This window comes from Melospiza melodia, chromosome 3 (genome assembly GCF_035770615.1).
Source record: "Melospiza melodia melodia isolate bMelMel2 chromosome 3, bMelMel2.pri, whole genome shotgun sequence".
Lineage (NCBI taxonomy): Eukaryota > Metazoa > Chordata > Aves > Passeriformes > Passerellidae > Melospiza > Melospiza melodia.
In genome coordinates, this window is record NC_086196.1 from 9,098,529 (window position 1) to 9,123,486 (window position 24,958).

General features: G+C 39.1%; 1 protein-coding gene across 17 annotated transcripts in view; it reads right to left on the bottom strand.

The window, feature by feature from the left end:
* Positions 1–24,958, bottom strand: part of MYT1L (myelin transcription factor 1 like) — a 307,327-nt gene that overhangs the window by 20,544 nt on the left and 261,825 nt on the right. For all 17 annotated transcript variants that reach the window (XM_063150775.1, XM_063150776.1, XM_063150774.1 and 14 more), the window contains 3 exons: positions 12,862–12,924; positions 8,088–8,171; positions 6,544–6,765 (listed from right to left, as the gene is read on the bottom strand). In XM_063150775.1, coding sequence (XP_063006845.1) covers positions 6,544–6,765; positions 8,088–8,171; positions 12,862–12,924 — 369 coding nt within the window. The remainder of the gene's footprint in view (positions 1–6,543; positions 6,766–8,087; positions 8,172–12,861; positions 12,925–24,958) is intronic.

Consider the following 24,958-nt stretch of genomic DNA (forward strand, 5'->3'; position numbering starts at 1 on the left):
AGCTGTGCTTAACAAACCTGCAAAAGCAAATTTGATTTTTGTGACAAAGTAACCTGCTTGGTTGATCTGGGGAGGAGGGGCAGCAAGTGGACATTCTCTACCTGGATTTCTCCTAGGCTTTTGATACAGCTTCCCTAGGCGTCCTCTGAGAGGAAAGTGTAATGGTCTGGACTAGTGATCTCTGTAGTGGGTGGGAAACTGGCTGAGAGGCTGCACACAGGGTGGTGGTAAACAGCTCCTTTTCAAAGTGGCAACCCGCCACAACCTGTCTCCCAGGGATCCATACTGGGCCCAACCCTGTTTACAATCTTCCTAAGTGATCTGGACAACAGGATCAAGTGTATCCTGATAAAGTTTGACAAGGATACCAAACTGAGTAGGGAAGTGAACTATTTGGAAGCAGAAGTCACACTGCAGGAAGACCTGGATAGGCTGGGAGGGTGGGCTGACAAGAACCTTATGAAGTTCAACCAAAACAAGCGTCAGGTCTTGCACCTGGGAAACCATTCAGGAGCACAGCAGAGGCTGGGACCTACCAGTCTGTGGAGCACCTCTGTGGAAAGGGACCTGGGAGCCTGGGAATGATGAGCTCAGTGTGAGTGGTGCTGCTGTGGCACAGAGAGCCAGCAGGGCACTGGGCTGCACCACCAAGGGCATCTCCACAGGGACACAGAAGTCATTGTCCCACTCAGTGCTTGTCAGGCCACACCTGGAACATGGTGCTCGGTTTTGGCTCACACTATGCAAAAAGATGTGGACAGGCTGTAGAGCCACTGCTTTTAATGATAAGTAATTTTTGTAATTATAAACTTTTTAATAATAATACTTAATGATAAGTATTTTTATGTTTTTAAATGCTGAAGCTGAGAAATGCTCCTGTTAAGACAGGATGTGACTTCAGGCAAATATTGAAAGCTCTACAACAATTTATGAGAGAATTTGCAGCCACTTGCCTGTGTTTTGTAAAGCACCTGCATTACAGAGCCACTGCCTCTTTGGGGGCACCCTGGCACCCCAGATAAACCCTGGGTGAGATGTTCTATGATCCTGAGCACAGGAGGTTTGACTGTAGGTGGTATTTGCAAATTCTCCCTTCAGAAGCTGAGGATGATCACAGAGGATTTTTATGCAGTATCTATTTCTAGCAAAGCATATTTAATGAGAAAAAGGATCTGCATATGAAAAATCTACATCTCCAACCTTCTTCTCTCACATTTGTCATCTCCTTTGAGTGTTTGAGAACTTAGAGTTCCTCTGAGGATCCATGTGAGTGTAGGTATCAGACAGCTTCCAGAAAGCAGCTGCAGAGGGCAGCTCCTGTCTTGATGTTCTTTTGGGTTTTTTTTTTTTTTTTAGTCTTTTCATCTTTTCATAATCTGTCTGTTCCCATGCTTAGCGATGCAGTTGTGCAACTCAGAGCTATGAACAACATAGAATTTTTGAAGGAAACAACACTGCTACTCCTTCACCTCAGGACATGCATGTGTGGTAATGGCTGAACTGAGTGAATTTCCTGTGGGCTTTCTGACAGCCTTACCATTAAGTAAACCTTCCTATGCATAAAGTGGATAGCCTGTAACAAGTGTGATATGTAATAATCTCTCATAACCACTTGATAATTTCTACATACATTCCTTCAGAAGGGAAAAGGCAGTGGATGATGTCCATTGCTTCCCCCCAGCAAATCTAGACATCTTGCAAACACAGTGGCATGCCCTTGCTGCTCAAATACAAATCCCATCCTATAAACATTTTTATGGATCTTGGAGTCCTACTGTCCTCAGCAAGGATATAGGTTCACTAAAGAAAAATCACCCTTCTCTATGCTTTCATCTCTATTTAGCATTAGCTTGTTAATGGGAAAAAACCCTTACAATTTGATCATCTCTTGTATATTACAGCTCTACTAAAATCTTTTTGTACTGACTTTGGCCGGACGAGAGTTCATTTGCTTCAGAGTAGTTGGTATGAGGCTGTGTTTTTGATTTGTGCTTGAAACAGCGTGGGTAATTCAGGGATGTTTTCCTTGCTGCTGAGGAGTACTCACACAGAGTCAAGGCCTTTTCTGCTTCTCCCCCCACCTCACCATTGGTGGGGCTGGGGGTGCACAAGTTGGGAGCGGGGTGGGGACACAGCTGGGACAGCTGATCCCAAGTGACCCAAGGGATATCCCACAACACATGGTGTCATGCTCAATATACACAGCTGGGGGAAGAGGAAGAAGAAGGAGAAAAGGGGGCACATTTGGAGTGATGGTGTTTGTTTTCCCAAGACCCCATCACTTGAGCCCTGCTCTCTGGGGATGGCTGAACACCTGACTGGCCATAGGAAGCAGGGAATTAATTCCTTGTTTGGCTTTGCTTGTGAGTGTGGCTTTTTCTTTAATTATTAATCTCCACCCACAATTTTTCTCACTTTCACACCTCAGATTCTCTCCCCAATGCTGCTGCAAGGGAGGAAGCAACTCTGTGGGGCTGAAGTCCCAACTGGGGTTAAATCACCACAGTTTTCCTTAGTAAAGGGAACTTAAAAGCTACATTAATGTTTTTTAAACGGGTGATCACTGATGTGAATAAAAGTCAGCTGAAGATGGGAGCAAGAACACAGTTTTTCATCTGAAAAGGCATTTCTGCAGGTAATTTCCACTGAAGTCAGCACTGAAGTCCTCACTGTGCTAAGGAACAGGGTTGCTAAATCCAAGTATATTCTGAGAAAGTCCCCACTGATCTCAGCACTAGAAATTATGCCATCCATAAAAATCTTTTAAAATCAAATATGGGGATGTAGTGGTCTGCTCAAGAACTAAACTGCAAAGCTACAGTGTAATAAGCAATTTACATTTCATTATAACCTATTTAATTTATCTATCTACTCATTCCATGCTTACATGCCTTCCAATTCATTTTCATACTGCTGATAGGTCACCTAATTTCACACTGGCCTCTCCTCCTTGCAGAGGCTCCTTTTTTAAGCATAGCCCACTTAATCCTATGCTTCAAATCCCTCCTGATAACTCTCTGTTTCTATTCTTTTCTAATGCAAACTTCTTGACAAAATAAAACTATTCACAGACATTTCTGCAAACAGGCAATGAAATGTTAAAAACCAGAAACTTTTGTTGGAACCTTTGATCATAGGTAGGACTCAAAATTCACTGAAATTAATGACATTTTTCATTGGCTACTTAATTCTGCTTCATAAGTGTGAATGTAAGAGTATGTATACATTTAAATTCTAGACTACATACCAGTTGGAGAAGGTCTTTATTGATTTACCAGCCCTTGTGGATCATCTCTAGTATCCATTGATACCAGTGCAATGATATCATGTGTACAATGTCAACAGCAGCTCTAAGAAATCTTTACCTGAAAAACATCTTTCCTAATATATATTTGATAAATTCAACAGCTGGCATTATTTTCACAAGCCAGTCTGCTGTTCATTTCCAGAGTATTACAGTTGTTTTAATAACAGCATATTAAGAGCTCTCTACAAATGGCAAAATATAAAATTCTTGGAGAAGACACAAAGGAAAACTACACATGCAATGAATGCATATATATGCTTAGAGAAGTCTTCCAATGTAAAACTATTTCCACTAGGGAGGAAAAAATCCTAACAGGACTACAGCAAGGTGTACTGGCAAAAATAAAGACATTAACGCCTCCTTCCTGAGGAGCTTCTACTGTGTCAGGCAAAGGCCACAGCCCTACTTTCCCCCTAGGCATGATAAAACCAGCTCTACCTGCAAAAGAATGTCCATAAATCTGGTCTCACTGTGTAACTGGCATAGCATTGCTTCTCTTCAGATGGTGAGAATTTGAGATTTACAGCCATGCCTGTACAGCAGAATGCTATTAGCAGTAGAAGATGAGACCACAGTCTGTTAGAATGGATACACCTGAAGTGAGGGAATATTTCAGCCTTCTGCAAGAAAATGGAGAGTCTATGATTCATGTGGGATTGAGCTCCAGATTATGACACCTGGGTTTGAACATCTGCATGTTCTGACTGTGTGTCAAAGCTGCCATGGAGCTCTGGGGCCCGTTGCTTTAACAAAACCAGCACCCTTGTAGATCCCCTGCCAGGCACGTTCAGCTCTCAGCTGTCACAAAGAATGGAGCGTTTCACAAGTCTTCAGTCATTTTGGCCAACCCACTACAGCTACACTAACACCCACTACACCTACTATACCCACTACAGCATGCCCTAAGAACGCTTCCAATGGCATAAAGTACCTGTTTGTAGGCAGGGAAAACACTCCCTTAGGACACACTCAGTGACATTTATGGTACAACTGATTAAAGGCTGGCGTCCACTGAAGTGGACAGCTCTCCAGGATCCAGTGATCCTGAAGTGGAGTAAATGCATCATCCTACAGCTTGTACAAGCAGATTCTTAAGGTAGGTGAGCTGTTCTGGTGTTCAGTCCTACATTCAGAGTTTGATTCAGTTGTCCATATACAGGCATGAAAAGCTATTTGAGAAGATACATCTCTAAGGCTGATAAATATACACTGGACCTACCTTTCTGAGCAGCAGCTGGAGGCCACATAAGTAACCCAAAGGCAACTAAAATGGCTCCATGTGCTTTTCTTTGTGTGAGCAAATGAACCAACCACTTTTAACAGCCTTAAGAATTCTGCAAGAGCTAATAATATTTTAAAAATAATATGGCTTGATATTAATATTACCACTGCATATGGAAGCTTCAAGAAGTTGTTCAGTTTGCTTACAACTTAGAATACTGGCCCTTTATTACATCAAGACAATTAAGTAAGATCAATCTACTGCATCATAAGCAACCTTTCATCTTGTGGTATTCTTCTCTAACAATGGATCTTTTTGCCCAAAAACTGATCTTATAAGGTAAGCCATTTACAAGTCTCTGTTTCTACTTATGATAGTGGTACTAAAAAACACACATGGTTTTGTAGCTAAATGTCATATTTAGGTTAATGTATTAGGGTTTTTTTTTCATTAAAGCATTCCTTAAAAAAATCTCTAGCCACAATTTGCCCTTTAAATTGTTAAACTTAGTATCAGTACATTTCTTTTAGAAGTTAGTTATTCTTGTTGCAAGAATTTTCTCCTTGAAACCATAATTACCATGTGAGTACTCCTTGCAAGCAATCTCTCAGTAATTATATTGTACCTTTTAACTAAAGGTAAAATAATTTCAAAATTTTAATGACAGATGTCTCTGAGTTAAATAAATGTTACACCATAATGAATAAAGTCAAAATGAAATACAAACACTAATACTTGTATTTACTGAAATTCAGAAACTAAAGCCAGATGTGGTATCTGCATCAATGGTCAGTTTTGCATCTCTTGCTTCCTAAAGCCTCTGGGAGCTGCAGTCTGTGTAATACATTTGGCTCCTCAGGTAACACCTCAGGTCAGGGACCAGAATCCCTTCATGGTAGATACCACAAAAGACTGAGTAGAAAAACAACTCCGAGCCTAAACAATAAATAGGAGCTATATGCACCAAGTCTGGAGAGGTTGAAGCAAGGATAAGGCTTCTGAGTGAAGCTGTAAAGGATTGTCAAAGAACGAATCAAAGGAAATAGCAACAGGCAAGAGAAGGAAGAAGTACACTTTTCACCTCTGTATGTAGAACTGACTACAAAACAAGATGAAATTGGTTTAGCTAACTAAAGGGTACAGAAGTTCAACTGAGGTCTGCCTGGAGAGGGTGACAAATTAGGGACATCAACTTGACGTATTTGAAGTAATAGAGCTCTATATTAGCGATTATATAATAGGAATTTGCTCTGACATTATAGTCATTTTCAGGCCTAGATTCCCAGTCAGAGCTCAAAAAAATCCTTGTATTTTCATAATCTAATATCTAAAACGGCAGCAGATTTTATCCCTAATAGACTGGCCACTTTCTCCTCCTTTTACAAGCTATGAAAAATGTTATCATTGAAGCTCTCGTATTTTTGCCAAGTTTATGAAAAATCAAGCTTTGTATTTCTTTTGTCAAATATTTACATTCCATTAGTTTTAAATAATGTTCTGTATTCTACATATATTGTTTTCAACAAACATGTTCATTACCAAATGAATAAAAGAACTTTGATTTTATGTAGCTCTTTCCTAATATTCTTCAGTTCCATGCTCTGGTGTTTGAGAATAAAGAATGCGTTTGACATCTCTGAAAATAAGGTGGACTCAGATATGTCTTACAATGTCTACCCCAAGGTAATTTTAATTAAGTAAAAGTACCCCAAATCCATAAATATACAATAAAGCAATAGGAATTTACAGTTACTCTCATGCATGATTTTTCCCCTAAAATTTTCTATATATTATGAAAATATATATAGAAAAAAAATATGTGCAGGTCTGTATCTGCATACAAAAACTTGCCTGTCTGGGTTTCCAGTTACCAACAAATACACATAAGCAGATTATTTTTTGATGTAATAATGAAACTCAAAAGGAACAGAGAAATGCCGTGACATAAAGCTGTATTTTAAATCTGATTTATATAACAAACATAAGTGAAAAACATTAAGTCATAATTACTCACCTACGATGAGTAAGAAAACTACCACTGACATGTCCTGAGCCATCACATCCTGGTGTTGGACATGACATTCCTTCCGTCTTCACTGACTTCCACGAGAACTGTGAGCCATTCAGGTACCCATCCTTTTGCCTTTTGGCAGCAAGAGGACACCCTGATGCACTGCGATGGGACGCGTATTTTCCAGTTATATGACCCTGGCCATCACAGCCAGGAACTGGACATCTGTAGAGCAGACAGATGAGAAAAACTTTATTGTCTTGCCATTATATACCTGGTAGCCTCTGCAACAAAGTCAAAATAAACCTGACACGCAAAAGGAAAGAGTAATCCTACACTGCGGTCACAAAAGTAGTCAAGATACGCCGTAGTGGGTAAAATTACAAGCAGAACTTTACAATTGGAAGAAAAAAAAGTTCTCTGATAAACTCTAAGCAGGTAGCCAGTAAATGCAGTCACAGCTGTTGACATTATGCAACTGTAACAGAAGGACTAAAACATGTATTTAAATTGCAGATGTTTATCACAGTAAATATCACAGGGGAATTGAAATATTTGCTACTGAGCTCTGACCAGCAGCAAAATTGTTCATAAAACCCTTACAAGCATAAAATACTGCTTAGTATAATCATTGGTACATTTTATTTGTAGGTATGGAACCCAAAGAAGACTTGTCTGAAGTTGTGAAAGTGTCATTTATACACAGTTATGATGTAATCAGAGCACCTCATTAGAAATGCTGAGCTCCTTTAACCACTCTTTGAATAGGGGTGATGATATGAAACTATGTGCTACAGCCCAGGGACCAATGAAGGCAGTTCTGTTTTCATCTGATGGTTGTTCTTACTTGGGAATCTCCCCATACATTAGCTCAATACACTGCTCTGTATACTCTGTATACTAAAAACCAAATAATCAAGGTTAGAAGGAAAAGTGAGAATCTTCAAAGTGAATTACGGTTGGTTTTTTTTTTCAATGTGTTGCTACGTAACACACGTCTAAACTAAAGGCCAATTACTTATTTAGTTTGTGAACTAAATATTCCTGCAATTTTCAACTGAGGATCTGGTCCTGAATGGTCCAAGCAGTCATTAATCCACCAAGTTCAGTGGCCACTGATAATTAGAGTGCCTTGCAAGAAGAAACCAAGACCTACAGGTAGGCATTTGTTTCTTCTGCAAACTGCATGAACAATCAGATTGGTCGCAGCAGTCTCATATAAACACTCAATCCTCTATTCCCATAACTACCTTTATTTAGCATGTATAGTTCACCTGTAGTATGCAAACAGAATATTAATTTCCAGATTATTATTTTGAAAATTAAGAATTTAAAACTATTTCTAAATTACAGATGATCGTATCCTTGGTTAATGCTGTATCCTTTGCTGAAACAATCAGCACAGAAACTAGATTTGCTCATAGAAATCAATGTGGCTGGCTGCCCTTGGATAACTATCACACAATAACTTTTATGCCTTAAAAAACACTGAAGATATATAAGACCTATAAAACATACAAAGGCCCTTTGACAATATTTGTTCTCACCTAATTGGCTCTTGGTCTTCTTTGTCTTCCTTACTTTGTGCTATCCTGATTCCACTTTTCTTTGCTCGTGGACAGCCTGAAAGACTGTATGAAAAAAACATTTTAGAATGCAATTCCTCATTCTTGGGTACACTTTACAGGAATACACTTTCTATCCAAGAAACTGGCAAAATAGGCAATCCTGTCCAGTTTGCACAGTCAAAGATCAGGTGGTTAAATAAGGAGAGTTGCAGCAGCCACACGAGGGGGGATCTGCATGGGTGGGTCTGTGATGCAGGACAGGACTGCCCGTGCTGTGCACACCACACACACAGGAACTCCCCCAGGAGCCAGGGAAGGCAGCTCTTAAACCCTCTGCATAAAAATTCCTTCAGCTGATTCGGCAGCAGCAGTGGCATCTTTAATAGGAACAGAAGCCAGTGTTTCAGGGCTGAGAGACATTATGTCCCCTATGTATGAGAGGCATGGAAGAATAGCAAAAACAGGAGTATCTCTTCGTTGGACTGAAGATTTCTCTCAGGACCACATTAGTAACATCATCAAACCTTCCCAAACATCACATAACAATTCTATAAAATGATTGAATAAAAACATGACAGAGCTCAGAGCTTTCAATGCCTTCCAGAGAAGGGGTTCAAGAGCTCAGAATTGACCCAGACAAAAAGACTTGGTAGAGACAAAGGTTTATGTTACATTTAACTAAAGACTGAGAATGTTGTTTTCAACTACACAAGCACTTTGCATATGAAGAATTCATTATAGAAACCACCTATTAGACTTGACAATGACCTTAACAGATCTTTAAATATTTTTTTTAGGTTGATGATATCTGAGGATACAAGTATGTCTATCAAAACAATCATGTCTGGTCCTCTATTTAAATGTTATTTCCATCTTAACTATCCGCATTCAAAAAGAAATCCACCAGTAAGAACACCTTCAAGTGTTGACGCAAGAGAGAAACAAGTGTAACCAAAGAAAAAACTTCCTAGAGAAATAAACAAAATAGAAGATTAAACTTTTGTTTTCAGCATGAGGAAAGGTACTTGAGTGTTGTATAGTAGGTCCCGTCTTTGCAAAGAAGAGAAGAGTGATAACAAAATAGGAATGGTAACAAAATTTTCAGTTATTTTGTCTTGTCAAAACCAGTGAGGACCGAGGGGAAGAAGCAGAGAAAAAGTTGATGCAATCACAGACAGAATTCTGTGTTAGAAAATGAAGAATAGACAAAACCAGAGTTTACATGCTGCAAAGTTATAAATAAGTCAATTAAAGAATGAGAGGAATGCTGGCATAGGATATTGGACATAGTACATTATCTAGAAACTTTTAGTGACATGTCATGGCTACATCTGTAGTGTTAAATAGAAGGGACCTAGAACTGTTGCTTTGACTCAAGACCAGAAAGTTCACATTTGTACAGCTAAGCTCTCCATCTCTGTAAAGCAGGGCAGCTACACCCATATTGTTTGTGAATAATGATCTGGAACCACACTGAGTCCCATATCATATCTTAGAATTGCCTGTGAGACCTTCAGTGGCCCAAGGTCAGTGCCATATCAGGGGACATGTCAGCATTAATGGAATAGGCATCTGCACTCTGATATGTGGCCTATGCTCTCATCCCATTTCATTTTCCATTTTAAATGTAACTGGCCATTTTCCTTTTCAAAGCAAACTGCTGTTTATTCCAGCTTCCATAGCGGACACCAAAGTACCACAGCTCTTTGTGTAAAAACTAAATCTGAGAAAGTCTGTGCCAATTAACAACAGTTTTCTTCAAAAATAATAATGTTGTCTGTAAGAAAGAAGTAGGAGGAAGAGAGTCTGGGGGATTCAGAATAAGAGAAAGCTCTGGGGCAAGGGAACTGTTCAGGAACAGGCTGGTTCACTGCCTGACACACAACCTGGTCGGCAGAAAGTGAAGGGAGTGGGCGGGTGTTAAAGAGATCCCTCCTTTTTTTCTCTGAGAGTAGTTGTACTCACTGGGTGAGAATAACCAGAATTTGTATCTGAAAACTAAACAGTTAATAGGAATTCCTCAGAAAGCAGTATTATTTTTAGTAGGTGTACAGATGGGTATGCTTGTAGATGATATTTTCATAACAAAATCTGAACAAAGAATTTCTGCCTTGACTAATGATTTAAAGCTTTCTACATATTAAGTCAATTTAATTATCACCTACTCACTGGTATTTTGGTTCATCATCTCTCTCTAAAAAAACTTTCTAATCTATTTCAATTTATTAGAAAATTCTAAGACCTTTCAGGTCCTCTAAACAGACATTTCCAACAGACAGTTTCTGAGGCTGTCATTATTTCACTTTTCCTCCGACAGTGGATCCATCAAGAAAACATATGTCAAGTCTTTGCTTTAATTTTTTAATTCTGTAACAACCAACGCTATTACAAGACAAGAATATTACTTCATTTTTCTATGACTTTAATTCCTTATATATGAAGACAAAAGACAAATAGAAGAATTCAATAGCAGTGCATGGTGCTATAACTCCTTGCATAAATTGAAGGGCTGTGTAGAACGGCAGAGTTATGGCAGAGTTAAATGTGCCTCACTTATGCCTGCTGTTGAGCAGCCATTTTAGATACCAGTGATAACCTCAGCAGCCATTTAGGAGAGAGTCTGTCATTCCTTTCCTTCTGAAACTGACAGAGTTGTAACTGATGGTGTCAAATACATACAAAAATGCTAACTCAGATGCAGGCAGAGCTAAATGCTAATTTTCAGTCTGGGAATTAGAAAGCCCAACAGACAACATGCTGTGGGGTCTTCCATCCTTAACAGCTCCAGATTTAGGCTGCTGGTTTGCTGCCCTTTGAAAGCATTCATTTTGCCAGCCTTCCCACCTCAGAAATGGCCTTGACAGATATCATGATCTGAATAGGGTAAGGCTGGCTCTGTGTAAATGTGACAGGTCTCCTGAGGACATCTGTGGATTTAAGCAAAGAAAATGTTACTTCACTGACTACATGTCAGTGCTTCTGTGCCTGCAGCAGCCGAAGACATGGGGTTGCCAGAGGCCTTTTTGGAAGAGAAATTAAGGAGTTATGTGGCCAATATAGGCATGGTGGCATTTCAAAAGGCTGCATGTGTTAAATCCCAATGGACCGAGCAAATTCCAGATATGTTTGTTTTGTAGAACAACTTTTTATATCTTTATATGTACTTGATTATGCTACACAATCAAATGAAAACTTGGTCCAGCAGTCATCTGCAAAAATACAAGAAAGTAAGAATTTCCAGACAAAAGCAGGTAACACCATTCAGCTCATGGTCCAGTCCTTTAGTGGCCAGGAAACAACATACAAGGAAAAGGTTTAAAAATGAATCAACATTCAGTGATTCTCCCCTACCAACCTTGCCAGCTTTTAGGTATCTTGTTAGTAACACTTTTCTTCTGCATCTTCATTCTCCCACCTGCTTCTGGTTAAATAGATGATCAAACACATAAATAGCTTCCCTGAAGTTAGGGTAGAGTTATAACAGGCATAATGCTGGTAGAATGGTAGCTGATAAATTTACATATAGTTAAATGCAGTTCTAAATTTAACCTTAAATTTCTCTGAAAGCATGATCAAATCTGCATCATGTAAGTGCTTTTTAAATACTTATATTTTCTCCTTTATAATGTTATTTTTACTTTTGATGTTTAATACTGCATTACAGAAATTGATATTGTGATCTTTCATTTTTGCAGCATGTAAAATAGGGCATGCTCCCACTCTCTTATTTTTTATGTTTTGACTTTGAATCCTTTGCTGCTTTTGGTGGGAAAACATTTAAACTGGGAACTTGTGCAGTGACTATCTATAGCCAATTGTAAAACTACAGGGACTTGGTGAAGAAAGCAAATATCCAGACTCAACAGTACTAGTCTCTGTGGGAGTAAAGAGTCTTTACTAGCACAAGAGAGGTAGACAACACTATTATTCTTTGATTAAACAGTGGATAGATGTTTACAAATATGGCACAGCCCTCCTCTACTGATTTAGTTCTTAAATAACCACAGGGGAATTGCTAATTGCACAGCATTTACACCATTACCTCTACAGTGTAATTGATCAATATCCTAATTAGTGAATGAGAAGCATTCTTTGACCCTTGGTGAAGTTATAGTGAAGTCAGCTTTCATCCATAAATTTCTTTTTCCATTCTTCTGGCTTGATGTAGTAAAAAGTGTTGCAATTTAAGAACAAGCCAAACTTATTTCTGAAATGTACTAACAAGGCTGGTGCATATTAGATGAAAGAGGTACTTTTCCCCTCTGATAAAAGCTGATAAGGCTTCATCTAGAAGAGGCGGTAAAGAACAGGATCCAATTTTGCATTTCAAGGAATGTGGAGTGAGTCTGGAAGAGACTGATACAAACATTCAGGAAACACAATTTGTGAGAAAAAGATGCAGGACTAGGATTTCAGTCCAAACTGTGAAGAGTTAAGTTGTTCTGAATGTAAAGCAACAGAAACATGAATGTTGAATTGCTTCCTCAGGCTACTAGAGAAGACAGAGAAACTGAATTTATTTTGTATAAAGATTTTGCTAGATACAAGCAAAAATATTCCTACCTATTTGGGTAGTGAGTCATCCTGAAGCTGAGAAATGTTATTCATTAGTGGTTAATATGAGTTAGACCAACGTGTATCTGTGCAGCGCTCAATCCTACTTGAGTATTCAGAGAGTGAAGTTAGGTCAGTTGAGGCACCTTCTAGCCCTGCAGTTATATGATTTAAGTAACAAAACCTTGTCTTTACATACCTTCGATGAGAAGCATAATTTCCAGTTATATGCCCAGAGCCATCACACCCAGGAGTGGGACACCTAGAATAACAATGGAAGAGACACCCAGCAGTTACTGACAGGAAAGATATAACTGCCCATTTAAAAAATTAATTGGCTTATCCTTGTTTCCTCAGGCGCCAGCCTTTGGGACCCCTACCCAGTGCTAAACCTGAGCTTAATTCTACACCAGGGACAAACACAGTTTTTCATTCATAAAACGCTTTTGTTTGCTACTCCTCAGTTGCCCACTCCAATGCTTCCTGGCCATCTCAAGTACTGGCAGATTAGTGATTTCCCAGCAATCCAATATCCCTACGTCACCAGGAATGAGTAGGGTTGACAGCAAATGCACTATCCCCGAGGTGTATGCTTAGGTAGTGGCTAACATTGCAGTGAGTAATTTTCTTTTCCACTGGAGCTATTGTTCTAATCCCACTGCACAGTGTCGTGAGGTCGCACCATGAAGAGACCCCTTCACCTCTCCATGAAGCGAAGGAAATGCCTAAGACAGGGAAGTAAGGCTGGCCTCTTGCAGAGAGATGGTAACCCACCCAAACAGTGCCAAACACCAAGCTACAGCACCAGACAGAAGTGGTACAGCCCTCGGTGGAATTTCTAATAGTTGAATGACATTAGAGCCATCAAAGAAAATGGATGGATTTTTCTACATTGCAAAGATGATTGCGATCATCACAGAAAAAGCTACATTATAATGCTAAGTAAAATCATTAGCTGGTATTTGAACTGCCATACTAAATCACAGAAAAGACAAAGAATTAATTTATATGCATTTTACTGAACAGATAAATGCTACATGAATTCCAAAAAGTCACTTTTCTTGAGCCTGAGTTTTGAATTTTAGACATGCTATTTAAAGTGATATTTGGAGAAAGCATTCAAATTCAAAAAAGCTTGCTCACAAATTCAGATGTTGTATTCTAAAACATCAGATTTCCATAACATTGAATTTTTCCACTATTTGAATCAGGACTTCATGCAGACTGTGGCTTCCACCCTTTATTTAACATGGGCTTTACTCAATGTTGGTCCGTACTGGTAAGCTTTTGTTTCTCAAAGTTTCTGCAGACACTTGAACTTTTTTTTAACATCAGCAATTAGGCAACCCAGAGGTCAGTGCTATGGAGTTATCATGTTGTGTTAAGCTGAATTTCAGCTGCTTTAAGCTAGTAAGCATTACCTACTTCTGAAGGAGCTCAGCAGGGCCAAACTTCAACCATGATTATTGCTACCTTGAAAGACACAAATTAAACTGGAATGTATTCAATGAAGTTTCCATATAATCTTCATCCAGACCAGTTCAGTTATTCTACAGAAAACATCAAAATATGGTAGCAACTCTCAGATGTGAGCTGGTAAAACTTATGGGGTTCCCTACAACACTGAAGTTTCTCTTCTCCATACCAAACAGGCTGTGCACTTTGGACAAGAAATCTAAATAACATACTTAGTGACAATTCTCCTTCTCTCTTGCTTTGTCTTTGCACAGGACCAAATATGGTCCTGTGATCTTGCATGAAAGGTGTTTTAGCATGTCTCTTAAGGACCAACACACAGATTGACACCACACATCAATCCTTCTGCTTATAGAAAGATAAAATCCATAATTTCTGCGTAGATCCTTCTGATACCAATTATGTAAAACTACAATCCTTGATAAGGAAGTAATAATTCAGTCTGTATGCCTCTTACCCTTTATTTGTTGTTGTGGCTGAACATGGTTAGGATAAAATTGGGCTATTTCTTTAAAAGTAAGTGGTAAGGGCACCAAATATGAATGCTCTTATAATTTAAATATATCTATATATGTTCTCTTTATTTATTTTTAGACAAATATTTTGAGATCTACAGCGAGTCAACTCCTGCTTCGTGTGTTTTGGGTTTTTTTCATGCTAGGTAGCTTCAGTGGTTTCCAATGCCTATTTCCATCAAGACTAGCTGCATCACTGAAGCCTGACTAAAGCCTCTAAGATGCTGAATCGTAAGACATGGTGATAAGAATTAATTAAAGGAATTGACTACGTTTTGGCTCTATGTGTTCATGGCATTTAAATCAATAAAGGAGAACTCAGAGCCGTGGGACTATTCCTCTGCAGTCTGGGGTACTACAAGGATTTCTTCTTTATGAGCCCATGATTTGAAGTCACCGTTTTCCTCTCCAGACTTTGTATCTTTTTGAGGATAAGCTATTAGCAAAAGTGAACAATGTTTTTTTCTCATCTTTTCTAAGTCTTTCTGTTACAGGCAACATGATTAATTGTGTCTTAACAAAAAGGACCAGTATATCCAATCCATCAGTCTTAAAAGAAGACCATTGCACCTCAACCATTTGGACAGTTTCACACAATTTGAAAGCTAGCTTATTTCTGTGTCATTTAAAAAAAATAAGCAACAGAAGCTAAAGAAGAAGTCATCCTGCTGTAAATTGAATTGCGTATCTTCAGAAATGGCTTTGCACAGTTCATATCAGTTTAAAAATGTACTTTTGATTAAACCAGATGAGATCTTTATGTTGGCAAGGATTTCAGAATGACCTTTCAAATTTTGATTTTGACACTATAATATTTGTTTTCAAATCTCATAAATTTATATTTACCTTCATGTAACAGATGAAATGAGTTTAGTGCAGTTGGTAAGAACACTTTAAAACTCTGGAACATTTATACTTCTGCTGTTTCCATTCTATGGGAAATGCTCTTAACAGTGTGACACATAGGATTCAGACATGCAGCAGTCTGTTACAACTATGAAGCTATTACAATATTTACTTTCTATCCTAAACAGATTAGATAAGGAGACAACCCCAAGTTCTTGTGCTATTGGAATTGGGAGCCTGTATTTTCCAAATGTCTCAGCATGTGTAGGACTGGCATATACCTTACTACTTTGCTATCATTTACTACCTATGCATATATGACTTAATCATATGTACAAACAACAATGCCAGAAAAATGTATGCACTGCTTGCAAGAGGCAGCTGATGTGAAACTCTTTGAAAATTACTATCAGAGTATGTGGCAAAAGAGAGCTGCAGTTTTCCACGCTTACTTAAAGCAAATGTGATTTGGCAGGATCAGAAACTCATTTGTAGAATTTACATAATAGCTTATTGTAGCACAGGAAATACTTCAGTACTGTAACGAGGGAGGTGACAAAAGGAACTGACTCTGTGAAGAGTGGCGTTCAGGACATAGAATACTAGCACTTGACTACAAATTCAGGGCATCCAGAAAAAGAAAGGTTTTGTCAGGGAAGGGGAATGGGAATGCAGTGCCTTGATGTCTCATTCATTTCACAGATCATTCCATAGAAGCATTTTTGGGAAAATAAGCAGAAGCAGGAAGTAGAGCAGGCAGCAGAACAGCAACAGCTGTGGCAGCTGGATTCAGTATTTGGCTTAGATTCAATAGCAGGAGAAAAAAGGGTGAGAGGTAAATTGAGAAGAATACACTTAAGCCCTGCTACTAATTCTTCACTGTGGAAACATTGAAGGTGTGCAGCAATTAAAACAAACTTCTGTCAGCTTGAAGAACTCAGGAAGGTTCCTGGGACGGGGGAGGAAATGGATGCAATGCCCAAATGAGCTCTGGGAGGGTTTTTCCAGATGCCAGTGGTTAAAAGTCTTGTTGAAACCTCAGCTCACAAGACGCCCCAGCTCTCACCAGCATAGGGCACTACAAATAAGATCCATAATTAAACCTGTATTTGTAGGTCTTTATCTAGGCCTACAGGAGCCAGATAAGCTTCCATGTAGTGTACATACTTAGATTTACAGCTTCACTAGCATGACAGTGAATAGGATTTTACAGAAAGTGTCAAGACAAAACTGCAGTAGTTTCCTCCTCATTACTGTGTATTACTTTGGTTGATTTACTTTTCCAAATTCTTTTAAAACATAAATTGGATCCAAAACATAGAGATAAAACAAAGACATAAAAAAGTACTTCAACATTTTTATTTTTGTGCTGAGGGTATCAGCTCCCATGGAAAAGAATAAACCATCCATTTCTCTCAGACTGGCCAATTGCAATGAGTTCCTACAAAATACCTTCCATCACCCATCATTAGTAAGCTGATGAATCAGCACAAAAGACTGATGTTACCTTTACTGTTTAGTTTACAACATTTAGAGCCTACTACATTGCACTTCCAATCTTCCCTTGTGAACACATGTATCAATAATACAGTCTATCAGAGAGAATATCCTATAAATCACTAATTAACTATTTAAAGCAGATGCAGCTAGCAAAAGAAAAATCACATAGAACAGGGGAATAAATCAGGAAACTGTGCAAAAATTCAGAATGGTCCTCCATAATGTTCCACACTGCAAAAGAACTGGGATTAATAGAAAATTATTACTTTCCCATAGTTTTATTTTGACCACGCTGTCAATCTCTATAGTAGAGGTGTGATTTTTCTATTGAAGATTCAGAAAACGCTAGAAAAATATAATTGTTTCCTGTGGGATTTTTTTCATAACAGAATGTAGAATGTTTTATTGTCTGGTGGTTTCCATCTACTTGAGATTCTGTTTTGTTTCACTGAATCACCAGGAATGGAATTCTTAGGTTGGGAAGCTGGCAGACAGACACAATAATACTTGCATTTTTGGTTTTTGCCTGAAGATCTGAGAGTATTTTAAAAACATTATTGGATAAAATCTCACAATGGTGCTATGGAAAAGGGAAGGATCTGGCAGAGGAAAATTGGACAATAACGAGTCTAAATTACTTTACACAGAACTGGAAAATATACTAGAAGTACAGATTTTTATTCACTGCTCTGTTTGCAGCTAAAAAGCTGTATGTCTTCTGAAACTACATAGAGATTCATAACAAATTACTGTGGTTTGGTGCTTTTTATTTTTTTTTCTAGTGAAGTAGTCTCAAAACAAAAGGTTACAAAAGTAAAATTGTAAAGAAATTGTGTTTGCAGTTCCCTGAATGAGAAAAGAGGAAAAAAGGAGAGGGCAAAAAAGGGAAGGGATGAAAAGAAGCCCTGTCAAATTAAAAACTGGATTTTCTGTAGAGCATAGTAGGTTTATTGAGTGTCTGTTCCTTTGTGAATTTGAGGGCTTGTCAGAAACTACAGGTTTGCAGCTCTTGACAAACAAGTCCTCTTTTTCAACTAGCTAAGAAGCCAAAAGAGAGAACAAACTTTTCTCCAGTTCCTTCCTATGCCAGCCACCACTAACCTGCAGGGAGCATTCCTGGGTGAGAAACAAGATCATGAGAAGAGCTGTGTGGTCCTCAGTGCAGACTTTTGGCCACAGGTGTGTCAGTGAGAGTCAGTGCTGTGGCTATTGCTATAAAAACACCGCTTCAGCAAGGATTGGACAGACAGCAGCAACTCATTTTGTCTTTACTCTTCTGAGGAGTCAGAGCAATGCCTCCAGCTATTACTGTTCTAGCCAGCTCTGTGAAAGCAATCTGGATATGTAAATTGTAAAAATCTTATTTTCAGTCCCAGGTATTTTGGTAGATTGTCAAGTTCTAATGAAGTATGTGAAGTGGGAATGCTGCTGATTCTTTTCCTCATGAAGACATAGAAAAGTGGCTGCCTGTTCTAACTCCAGTAGGAACACAGATATTTTCCATAGAATTTGATTTTTGAATTCCAGTGATGATACTTTATTTTGCTGTTGAGACCAAAACTCTCTAGCTACACAATCTATCTATGAATTTGTAATGAAAAACAGTTTTGTTAGGATGGATTTATTTCCCCTTAATTTTCCTCACAGAGATGCTATATTTACATACTTCTTCACTCCTTCCCTTTTCTTTTCTGGTGCCTTTCACCCTGTTTTCAATCTGCTATCCTTTTCCAAGAATCTCTATTTGCTTTTGCTCCATAGTTTGCTTTCCATCCATTTTCCTCTCCAGCACTTCTGTGCTGCATTCTACTCCCTGATTTTCCAAATAAATTTCTCCTTGTCTCTTCTTGTCTCTTTAACATTTTCTCTTTCTTCCTTTTGCTTCCTTTTTTCTCTGTTCCCTTTGGCTGATGCCTTCAATCTCTGTTCCTCCCTCATCCTTCTTCCTTTTATGATCTCTAATAACCTTGAAGTTGATGTTTCTTTCTTCTTTTCTCCTTCCTCTTTGTTGTTTTTTCCCATTATCTTTTCTTTCATCACCCTTGTTGTCCTCCTGCTATTTTCTCCCGGCTGATTTTATCATTCTTGCTGTCTGCATTGCTTGTGGTCCTCTCACATTGCTGAAATGACTGGGCACACATTCTGCCCTTGTGTCAGAGGAGAAAGTGCTGTGTGTGAAACCTTAATACAGAATTTATCGGCTGTCGAGACTCAATGAGTAATTTTAAATATCTTGCCCTCTTTTATTTTTATTCGAGGTCCTTGTGAGCTTTATCACTTGCTTCAAAAGGAGCAGAACCAGGGTAACACTAGGCACTTCTGGAAATTGCATTCAGACCTCATTTGAGCTCATTTGAATTGGTTCAAGAGGAAATATAAACTCTATGGGACAGTCATGCACATAACGAATATTTCAGGAGATTTTACATCTCTGGTTCCATGTTCAAGGCTAAACTTATGTTCCAATCCTCACAAATGTACCTATAATGACTGTGCAAAGTCAGACCTCCATAAATATCAAAGTTTCATAAGGACGCATTGTAATAAAAAAAAAGGTTAAATTTAGATTCATATCTTAATGATTTCCTTCTATTTGTTCTAGCTAGAAGGAGCATTTAAGCACAGAAATTTAGTTTTAGGAAAAGTGCTAAATATCACTTTTCCACATGTAAAATACTGCTAGCATTTCTAACTTAACAGAATGCTACTGCTATGACTGGTCTCACTGGAGCTAACAGGGAAATTTAAATGCCAGATCCACAGCAGATATAAAGGAAGAGCATTTCAGGAAATGACAAGAGCCAACAAAACAAAAAAAAAAAAAATGTGTGGAAGGGCAAATGGGTGAATTAAAAAAAAAATAAATATTTTTTTCATCTTGTCAGGGGTTTTTTGGCACTGGATCCAATGCCAGTTCCAATGGGTGTGGGCAGGAGAGCAGGGAGATCCAGACAAGGATCCCTCCTGGTGGGGCATTACTGAGCCCTCTCAGAAGACACTGGGAGAAGTACAGATTGGAAGACTGGAAAGAAGTGCAGAATGGAAAGACTTGTTATTGCCACTTTCACCATACAGTGTTTCTATCCATGAAGGAACAATGCCAGGCCTATGGAGCTAGTCCAGGCATGAGACTAAAATAACTTTGGCTCAGAGGCTTCATGGAGTAACTTCAGACTCTTTTATCTCTGCAGAGAGATTGTTCTGTCTCTTTCTCTTTGCCTCTAGAAATCCCCAGCAACTGAATGGTTCTGAACTGGGGCGTGCTGACTGCATACTCCTCTCCTCAGGTACAATTTATTAATTCCCTGATTTTCTGCATATGCTACCTTTTCTGTCCTTACCTGATGCTATCATCTGTACTGCATTCCTGCATTTTTTGAACCATGTGGGGGTGAGAAAGAACATGATATTTTTTTTAATTACACTGAAATCCATTTTCCTGTGAGCAGCCTAAAATGCATCATGCTGGCACATAAAATATTGCCGTGCACTCCAATGCACAGATACACACAATGAGTTTAAATTAATTATATTGCTTTAGAAAAAAATATTCCTGTTCCTTCCATTATCACCCTTGCATGCTGCCTCTTTTGCTACCAGTCAGGACTTCCCAGCTTCCCAGCAGCAAGTGCCATGACATGCTGCCCGCTGTTCTCACATCTAGCATCAGCACATAGCCCCTCAACATGCCAGTTGCCAAAGGCAGGGTATGTGCCTAATGTGAAATAGCTTCTGTGCACTACCCAGGGGGTGCTCTGTGCTCAGAAGCTGCCAGGGGGAAGCTGTGAATCAGTTCTCCCCCTGGGCACCTTGCCCACGCTTTCCCTCCTGCCAGCACTGCCTGCCTTGGAGGCAGCGCCGGGCAGCTGCAGATCCCCTCCCTGCAGCAGAGAGCACTTCCTGGCACCAGGGATGAATCAGTTCCAACATATGCAAATTCAAATGTTCATTTCCAAACAGCTCAGCCTTTGGAAAAAAAGCTTCATTTGTATGTGAAGGAATAACATAAAATGATGGAGGCACAGAGAAAATGCAGGAGAAGACAGCCTTAAGAGAACATACCCTACAACTAGGAACAAAGCCATGCAGATTCTCTTGTCTCCTAATAGCATTGCTGTAAGCTTGTGCTCAAAAAAAAAAAAAACAAAAAACCAAACAAAAACCACAAACAAAAACCTAATCAAAACCCCACATGGGCTTTTTTAAAACCCACATGGGGTTTTTTTCAGTAAATTTATGTGGACACATTTGTCTCTGAAGAAGAATGTCCTATTTCTGGTTGGTCTATTAATATGGGAACCACTAAGCCTCCAAGAATATCTACCAGTCTGTCACTGCACAGCAAGATTGGTCCAGGTTTGCAGAATACCCAGTGACATGATCTCTATAGCTCCCTGCATGTGACAATGGGTCCAAGTGAAGCACTTGAAGGCAGTAACACAGGTATAACATTTGGTATAACATCTTCACTTGAAAAGGTGTCTTCAAAAGCTCGTATAACCAGCCTTAACTTTTCTGTTTATGATGAAATTCGGAGTTTTAGCTCAAAATTAAATTAAAATTAGGCTGGATGTTGAGTAATTTGAAAATTTACTCTTTAAACTAGGTAATTTTTGCCTGATAAGAAATATACATTATGGTCAGTAACCTGCTGGTTATCTTGAACACCTTAAAATTATAAATGAGTAATTCTTAATTTTCATTGCTATGCTCCTGCCTCTCCCATGCTCTGCTCTTTTGTGCTTTGTATATCTTGTCCTAGGTGAAGCAATTAACAAAGGGTGTGATGGGCGCCGCAGTATGACCTCGGAGCTGTCACTTTCTGTGAGTTTCCTGGAGGTTTGGAATGACTTCAAAATCTATGAATCTGGAATACTCAAAAAGGTCAGCATCACAGCAAGGAATGCTGAGACAAGCTATCAGATTAGGATTGCTACAAGCAGAAGAAAAAAAGGTTACCAGATTTCGTGTAGTCTGTGGCCTTAACAATCCACTGAAGCTGTTGGTGGGAGATTGGGCACAAGCCAACATTAGCCATTCTTTAGCTATTCTATTTATCTGTTTCTTGTTCAACTTGTGCATGCACCAAAAACAAAGAGAAGGATTCTACAAGATCACAGGAAAGAAGAGAGTTGGATCAAATGTATGGGGGAGAAAAAAGGCTGAGTGGGAAGGATGGAAAGACAAAGAGCATGGAGAAATTGCAATTTATATGTCCTTCTTCAAAATGGTGTATCTAATACAAGCATGAAAGACCAAGCTTAAAAAATACTTCTAGATCTATATAATAAAGAAAGAAGCAAGAGTCCTGCCTCTAATGTGAGTTCTCTCAGCCTAGTATTATGGCAAAGCCACAAATCAATAGGATTGTAAACATCTGTGAGTTCTCTGGGAAATATATCCTGGGCAGCATGAGAGCTAAGATGTTTGCAAAAAAACCCCAAGCCCATTAAAATAATCCAAGTGCCTAAAATTGTAATGGGCTGGGATTTTCTTCACTATTAACAGCTTTCTCCTTACACTCCTGTTTCCAAAGAGCAATTAAAAAGATGATTTTCAGTGCACATTCAGAAAGGTAAGGCAAAAATAATAGTTTGGTGTAAAATCTTTAGGTGACTAATTGCGTCTTAAGGTTGAGAGTTGTTTAGATCCACATGCAGCCACTGCACTGTGCTCATTAGAAACCTTGAGAAGTGCTATTGTAGCATGAAGTTCTTTACACTAGATGGACATTTACATGTTTTCTGCATGTCTGTGTTTCTGTCTGGAAACATCTATCCTCTGGTGACAGGGACAGGCTAACACTTGGAGAAAGGGAGCAAACTCAAGAGTTTTGCTTTCCCAGACAGATAAAGCAGAGATACTACTTTCTATTTTGGACTGAAGAATCTACAGCAAGTGAGCAAAATACTTCAGTTTTCATTCCATGAAAACAAGCAGCTTTTCCCCTCTAGGCCTAAAAACATTTGTCAGAAGCCTAAGTGAAGAAATATGAAAGTACTGAGTGTGAATTATATCAGACTGTGAGAGGCAGTCTGGCCTCGTAAGAAGGCTAATGAACAGTGCAGTTAAGGGAAATCCAGTTTTGCTACTGATGTTCTGTGTGACTTTATACTGACTCTTGAAACCCTCTTGGACTTGCTCTAATTTTTCATGTGGCTTACTCAGGACTCATGCTCCACACTGAGTGCTAACTTCCCTGAGACATCCAGTAAGCATGTTTAATTCATACTGAAGGGAAAAATCCCTAGTGAGAGTGTAGTTATGAACCTGTCTGCAAGGAGGACAGCTGGGCATTACCACAGTTATGCCATCTCTACAAGTATTCCATCCTACGGCCTCGAGCTAGACTCTTCTGGTAGACACTGGGCAGACAAACCAGATGTAATGAACTAACATTCTATCATTCATGAACTAACTAGGAAGGTACACTTTTCTTCACAGCCCTCTCAGAAACACAAACACTAAGGTGCAGCTTGCACTGCTACAAGACATTGCCAGATGGTTTTGGGCCTGAAGGACTTGATATTCAAGGCCGAGGAAGTTAGCTTGCTCATTCTTCTGAAAAGTGTAAAGCAATTTTGCTGCTGTCTACGAATACCTAACAGGTTGGTGTGGAGAAAGCATAACAGACATTTTCTCAGAGCTGCACAGCCAAAAGACAGCCAATAAATGGATAGAATTCAGCATGGGAAAGCAAATTTATTATAAATGAAAAAAAAGCAACCAAGAATCAATCTGGTCAATAGTTGTGCGAACTCCAACCTTGGCAGAACTCACAACTTGACTGGACAAGGTCCTGAGCAACCTATTCCAACTGGACTTGATCTGAGCAGGAGCTTAGACTAGCTAACATTTGGATACCCCTGGCTACATGATTTTATAATTCTGTAATGCATCTTAAAATCTGTATCAGAGAGAATACTGTTTGGCCTCCTATTAGCAGTACAGATGCAGCCCTTAGTTGGAGGCTCTATTCCAGAAATATCATGCACTATCATTTTTTTCCTGGATTCCAGTCCCTTCTGCATAGTTCAAGTTTCAGCCATCAGCAAATTTATCACATAGTTTTATATATTCAAAGTATTTGTGTATTTCTTTGTGTTTGTATGTGTTCTTCTCAACAACTGAATGTGATGATTTTGAAGTCCAGCTTGCAGAGTTAATGAATGCTCAGAAATTCTCAGTGAGGTAGATGAAGTGGATCACAACAAATATCCTGATCAGTGAGAGAGACTCTGTACCCGAGATAATACTCTCAGCTTCTACTCTGGGCATCCATCTGCCTCTGCTTCGGAGTTTCCTGTTCCCCCTGAAAGGATGCTGCAGCTGTCTGGGTAGCAGTAAAAGAAACAACAGAGCTTTTAGTACAGTACTCAGTAACCTGAAATTGGTGTCATTTCACCCTAACCTGTCAAAGTGGATGAGGCAGTTTGCACATTATGAGAACAAAGGAGATATCACTTCAGTGAGGGTAGGATCTCTGATAAGACCATTAGAACTGTTTCAAGCTAAACTCTTCATTTTTCTGTTGGAATCTGAGACTGTATTGAACAGCACATAAGTAATAATTCCAGCTCCATGTGAGTGTTCCAAGGAATCATTAAGTAGAGCACTTGAGAATAAATTGTGTTTTTCACTGATATGAGATATGCTCTCATGTCTTTTCTTTGGCCCTCCTTACTTTCTCCTCAAAGTTAACAAAGGAAGAAAGCCCATGCTTCTGTACAATTCCCACTTCTGCAACTCCCACAGGACAAGGCAGTGCAAGTTTGGTTTATACTGTAAGCATCTCACAAAAGAGCTGCACCAGGTTTGCAGTCTGAGAGCTGCAGGAGAAGTTTCCCAAGCAGCTGCACAGTGCAGGGAGGCTGGATGTTCCAGCCAGGAATAAAGGGTTGTGCAGGACAATGGCCCATGTGGCTGCACACAGTGGGGCTCTGCTGTTCTTCAGGGCTC